We start from the raw sequence: 6,848 nt of genomic DNA, 5'->3' as shown, positions 1-6,848 counted from the left end.
CACAGAGATTTACCAGACAAGAGAGATAGACAGCCATTAAGAGTGGTTTGGCAAGTGTGTGTGTGTGTGTTTAGGAGTGATATCCACTATACTGGCTATAGCTGCTTCATTTACATTATATGATAAGTTTGTCTCCCTGAACTGCAAGAAGAGCTCTGTCTGCTGCACCAAGCAGCTGAAACTGCAGTCTGTAGAGGAAACTACTGGGTTTGGGGTGTTTTATGTGACAGCAGAGTGAAAACACACACATTTCCTGTTACAACTGTCTAACCTCTTATTTTCAGTAGTGTGTTATTTAAAAGATAAACACCAAGTAGCGACTTTACAATGAATGAAAACAGAGACAGCTTCCCATCCTTTCTCAGAATGTGTGGTGTGGACGTGGACCTGGATGATGGTGGTTCAGCAGAGGAGGAGAAAGAAGAGGAGTTCTGGATCGGGGATGGAGTGAAAATGCTGCCCCCTCCTGTGGCCCAGAGCGAGGACAGTGCTTGGGGAAGCCGCAGGGGCAGATGTGGCTGCGTGGCCTGTGGGGCAGTTCTCATCCTCTGGAACCTTTGCGTGGTCTCAGCCAGCGTTCTGCTGCTGGCTGTGGTCTTCTCTGTGGTCCTGCTGCCTTCAGTGTTGCTGCTGTATGCTGGTTTCCTCTGCCACTCCAGGGTAAGTCGCAGCTTAACATGTCTGCTGCTATGTTGTGCAGTTGCAAATAAAGAGGAAAATCATGCTCAGCTCATGAAATGATCTGATTTTGTTCCAGAATTCAGATTGTAGTTTCAAAGGAACTAATCCCATCCCTCCATGATCATTCAGAGTTCATTTCTCAGCCTTTTATGTGGCAGCGACAAAACACTCAGAAAGAAATCTGTGATCCTGAAATTCAAATGCAGTAAACACACCAGACTGTCTGCATTTTTTTGTATAAATGTCTACATCATCCTATTTGAATGTTAACCTTTGTATGATATAAAGTCTGTCCTCTGTAGATGGTTTTCAGGAAATGTGATTTATTTTAAATAATAATCTTGAAAAAAAATCCATGTAGTCATCCAGTAGTGTCCCTAGTTCCCTATGCACTAGCTGGTGCACATAGCTGAGCATTTATTGGCTATGAGGAGAAATGTTTCCTGTGGGATGTGGTGGTGACCAATAACAGATGCAGATATAATATAGAAGAGTGAGTATTGATCTTAACCTAATAAAAAATGACCACTGATTCAGGTTTAATACTTTTACAAGGAATGGATGTGCAACCACTCACAATTTGATACTGGTGTGGTTCCAGTTTTTTTTTTACCCTGCTTCATGCAGATTTGAGACAATAACGCTAATGCTAATAAAAGCTTAATAATTGCACAGCAAATTGATGTTTTCTTAATTTCTGATGGGAGAATCAAATACAAATGCAAACAGACTAAAGCGAGCCAGGTGTGAAGCTTTGCAGCTCTGTATTTCTAAACTCCTACTCTATCAGAGTAGTACATGATTCACTTTCATAAATTAACTGAACAAACTTTATTAATCTCAAACTTCTTTTACTACTTTGCTCATCCACTTTAAGAGTGGCTGTTATTTGCTTCACAGTTCCCACACCAGCATCTTCATCTCTGTGCTCTTGCCTTTGTTCGGTTGTCCTCACTTAGGAGAAAGAGAGCATAAGCTCCAAGCAGTTCCTGTTAAAAATCTCTGATATTCTGAGAAAAAAGCAGGCATCACTTATGTCGCTAGTTCTCAGGTAACCTACAATGTGAGGAGAGACTGTCACCCTGGCAACAAAGAAAATGGACAAGTAGTAGTTCTGGCTGTGTTGTACACACCAAATAGCTTTAACATTATGATCCCTCACCCATTAGTTAGGGCTTCTCATGCCGCCAAAAGAACTTTGACCAATCAGGGTGTGACGTGTGATGTCCAGAAGTTTTCTTTGATGGGGTCTGCTTCCCACAGATTTCGGATTTCATTAGACTGGCAACTGTGGGGGTTTCAAGCCTGAATAAACACCTTAAACATCATTGTATTCTTCTGGCCCTTCCTGTATAATTTAGGTAGGTTATAAGTATCATAGTACCATCCATGTAAATGTCAGGATGCATGTTTTCCCAGCAGACTATAACAAGATAATCTGTGTTACTCATTTTATCTGTCAATGGTTTTAATGTTGTGGTTGATTGTTGAAACTCAGAAATGATCACTATAAAGACAAAAAAGCCCACAAGCAGAAACTGAGTGTCGCCAGTGGGTGTTTTCATAACAAATGTACTTCAAACTTACTGTGAGCCATGTTTGATGAGGCACTCAAATGAAATACTCCTCTTATCCCGTCAAAGAGAAAAAACTATGATTACATGTGACTCTTGTTTCTTTAACCCTTGTGCCCCCTCAAAACCATGCAGTGACATTTGTCACATAAAATCATGACACATTTTTTTTCTGCTTTTTATTTACCACTTAAACTACATCCACCCTGCTCAAAAACACCAAGCATTCAATATATATATTTTTTAAAGATTTTAACCCCTTTAAATGCAAGTTTGAATATTTGAATAGATGCCTTAGTCAACCAGAAACTCCCTGCAATGAATCACATGGCAAACATGTAGACACGCTAAAAACTGCTATAAAATCATTTGTATTTTAATCGCAGCCTTTTTTTCATGAATCACTTGACCTACTTAAAAGTACAAAACATTCAATCAGTTAATATTAATCAGTATATATACACTGCTCAAAAAAATAAAGGGAACCCTTAAACGACACAATGTAACTCCAAGTCAACCACACTTCTGTGAAATCAAACTGTCCACTTAGGAAGCAACACTGATTGAAAATCAATTTCACATGCTTTTGTGCAAATGGAATAGACAAAAGGTGGAAATTATAGGCAATTGGCAAGACACACCCAATAAAGGAGTGGTTCTGCAGGTGGTGACCACAGACCACTTCTCAGTTCCGATGCTTTCTGGCTGATGTTTTGGTCACTTTTGAATGCTGGCGGTGCTTTCACTCTAGTGGTAGCATGAGACAGAGTCTACAACCCATACAAGTGGTTCAGGTAGTGCAGCTCATCCAGGATGGCACATCAATTCAAGCTGTGGCAAGAAGGTCTGCTGTGTCTGTCAGCGTAATGTCCAGAGCATATATAAATATTAAAAAAAAAAAGATGAGAAAAATAGGCAAAAAATATCCTAAGGATGCCATGAGGGTACCCTGCAAGATTTAAACCACACTTTTTCTTGACAGTGTGGGAATTCTGACAACAAAGTCACTAATAAAGATAATAAAGATAATGTCTTACTCTTGCTTTGAGGAGTTAGTTTCTCAGTTCCATTTGTGCACATTTTAGTCTAAATCTGACATCAAATTTGAGAGAGAACCTTTCAAACCCCCACATCAATGAAGATCACAGCTGGATGTCATCACTAATTGCTTTCTTAGTCAACCGATTCAGATCCCTGACAGGAGCAGATTTCCATGTAAGGAAATTAACATTAAGTTGGTTTCACCTCACCATAAAAATACAGAGAAGACTTTGGAAATATCTGGCTCAGAGCATTCTGAAGCTGAGCTTGTTGTCCTTTAAGAATATTATTACATATGTGAACAAAGGGTTCTTTTTCTTTATGTTTGATATCATCATTCAGTAATTTAAAGTTGTATATGACCAAAAATAATAACAAATATGTCTCCTTTGATGAAATTTCTTCTAAAGTCACTGCTAACTTGTTTACACCTCTGAATATAGAAACAAAACTTAAACCTGTTAAGATGAAAATGCTTCACATCCATTGGTATGGCTGTTAGGCAATGTTCAGTGACAGTCCTGACTGACATAAACACTTCCTCTTGTTCACTCATAACAAGGACAAGTTTCTAACCATCGATTGTAACACCTTTGCACATTTGCTGGTCAGATAGGGTTGTTCATAAACAAGGTTGGCAAGACAGAATCATCAGAGGGAAAACAAGTGGTTACTTTATCACAGCTGTTAACACCTGAAGTATCAACATACTGTAAATAGCTAAAGCTGAGCTTGTTGTCTACTGAAATATTCAGCTTTGGAAGTGTGTGGCAGTCAGTGGCACAATTTGATGCTGACATTTTGCAGTCAGTCAACACAGACCACAAAGAACCCATGCAGATCTTTCTTTTGGAGTTAAATATTTGGTTCCCAGAGAGTCTGAAGATTTATCTATAACATGCAGATGGAAGTTTGGAGTTGGATGTCTTCTGAACGCTGATGTAGCCATATAAAGAAGAAAGTGTAAATCAGGACATAGTACCATTTTTTATTGTTACCAGGTCCTAATATTGATAAAATACGACAACAGAAAACAACAGATGTTACACTGTGACATTTTGTTTGAACAAAAACTAAGTTAAAAATACACACACAGTGACTCAGAAACAAAGAACACCCTCAATGCTCCCAGAGGAAATAAGAGGACTATCTAATAAGAGAAAGACTGATTTATTTGGAAAGGTTACCAGGAGAAGACATCTTCCTCTAAACAAGAACTGGGCAGCATAGTTTAGGTTTATAAAACTTTCATCTGATCACACAAGACTTGGAAATTTAGACAAAAATATTGATGTTTGACCACAAATATCCTTATCACTACAACCACTGTTGGGCTGATCGGCGACAACAAAGAGCCACCACACAGAGAGGAGGTCCAAGCACTGGCAGCTTGGTGCAGAAACAACTTCCTCAACCTCAGCACAACTCAGGAAAGTAAAAGAAATCAACACTGACTTCTGGAAGTCAAGGACCACATTGCACTCATCTGAGCATCAGAGTGGAAGAAGTGGAGCGCGGTCACAGACTTCAAGTTTCTTGGACTGAACATGTCGGAGAACCTGGTCTGGACTGTGAACATCCACATTATTAAAAGGCCAGAGGATCAAACTCCCTCCACCTCTGCTGAAACATTTATACCACTGCACAATAGAGAGTGTCTTGACCTATGGATGTACAGTGTATATACAGAGAGTTAATTTTGTTTGTTTGTCAAAGGTAAATGTTTAAGTCTTCTTTGGTTCTTCTTTGCTTTTGTTCAGCCATGGAACCAACATCATATTTGCTCTGGAGCTATCCAAACATTTCCATACAGCAGTAAAAGCATGTTCACAAATCATTAACAGGGAGGAATCTGCTTCTCTCTTGTCTGCTCCTGTATTGTTGAACTTTAGGCAAGTAAGTTCATGTTATTTGTATGATATTGGAGAATTATCTGTCAATTATGTTGGCAGGAGATTGTGGAAGCGCTTCTGCTGAGAGAGGCAAACAATCAGCCTTCAGGGAAAGTCTTTTCAGCAGAATATGCAATACAAGTGTATGTAACAACCTCCTGGCATGGGTGCGTACATTTGTTATTTGCGGTTTGCACTTTTTTTTTTTTTAACTTTTGACAAGCCTAATCAAGAAATACCATGTCTAAAGTTGAATGTTGGTGCATGTTTTTTGAGTTGAGATGGTAAAAGGGGTGTGCCTCAGACCTTTGATGGAATTCTCTTGTTTGACAGGATAAAATATGCAAAGCATGTCCAAGTTAAAAAAAAAAAAAAAAGACAGATAAGGGCAGACAAAATGTCAGTTCAGAGCAAACAGTCATACTGTCACTCAAAGATCTTCCTATGGTGGCTACAGAATACACATGAAGACAGACTCGGTGAGATGACAAGCATGTCAAGGAGGAAAAGGCACTGAGGGGAAGCACAGCGAAGAGTGTGTTACCACTGTTGTTAAGGTGCGTTTGTAGGAGTCAAAGTTGCATTTAGAAAAGCTTACAATTGGAAATTTTTAGCAAGAGGTGTTGTGATGTCGCCAAACCACTCTGAAAGTGTCTGTGTGGAGAGTTTGAAAAACTATTTTTGTCCCCTTCTTCCTTCATTCTTTGTTTTCTTATTTACTGTCTTTCTATCATTTCTGTCGTTCCTCCCTCCTCCACTCAGCTCTCCTTCACCTCCCTGTGATTGACAGCACAGAGGGTTACTAACACACCCAACCTCTGCAGCCGGAGCCCACCTTGAATCACACTCTGAATGACAAACTCTTCTGCTGCTTCACTGAAGAAAAGCAGCACCTGCTGAAGCCAAGCTGTTCTTCACATCCTCTGGAAGACTTTCCTCTAATTTTCCTCTTTCCCTCTGTATTCCCCTTGCAGGTCCTTGGTGCTCCATCCGCCATCTGCCGTTACCTTGACGACAACAGCTGCTCTGCTCTCATCATCCTAGGCTTTGTGATGATGTCGCCGCTTGTGGTAGTGGCGGCTGCAGTGTTTTGCGGGCTGCTCAGAAGGTTTCGGTTCCTGCTTTGCATTCAGCCGATCACACGTGCCTGGTACCGAGGGAGGCTGCTGGACTGGATGGGCAGTGTCCATGCCTGGGTCTGATCCACACAGAGGAGGTGCTGAAAGTTCACACCAGGTGTGAAGGATGGGCATGTTTCAGAGTTGTGTATCTGTGTAGAATCAATCAGAGTGATGCAGATGGTGGACAAATTAAAATAATCTCTTTCTAAATAACTTTTGAAAAGCAGTCAAAGCATTCAGCATCTGTGTTTGTTACCTTGAAAGCAGCTGTGAAAAACAAACTTCCAGAGATGATTGTTTACACTATTAAATAAAAGAACAGAGTTAAATATGTTTTCAGCTTGTTAGAATTACTTTAATTTTTCTGCTCCTGATCTCCCCGACATTCACTTCAGTTTAAATGGATTCTTTCCCAAAAGATCAATTTTTTCCCTGTAATTTGATAATTCTTTTTTTCAAATATAATTATACAATTAAAAAAGGAAAAAAGATGCTACCATGTCACTTTTTATCTGTAGTGGATAGAGCCAGTTTAGAGT

The 6,848-nt window shown here is 39.8% G+C and overlaps 1 protein-coding gene across 1 annotated transcript; it reads left to right on the top strand.

The window, feature by feature from the left end:
* Window positions 1–366: 366 nt before the first annotated feature.
* On the top strand, window positions 367–6,390 carry tmem88bl (transmembrane protein 88b-like; the record flags this gene model as incomplete). Its single annotated transcript, XM_079241804.1, has 2 exons — window positions 367–660; window positions 6,163–6,390. 2 exons carry the CDS (start codon window positions 367–369, stop codon window positions 6,388–6,390), a joined length of 522 nt encoding a protein of 173 aa, XP_079097930.1.
* Between the last annotated feature and the right edge of the window lie 458 nt (window positions 6,391–6,848).

Source organism: Telmatherina bonti, assembly GCF_933228915.1.
Source record: "Telmatherina bonti genome assembly, chromosome: 6".
NCBI classification, from domain to species: domain Eukaryota; kingdom Metazoa; phylum Chordata; class Actinopteri; order Atheriniformes; family Telmatherinidae; genus Telmatherina; species Telmatherina bonti.
Note: the sequence above shows the minus strand (reverse complement) of the source record. Positions and strands in the feature narration are given on the sequence as shown.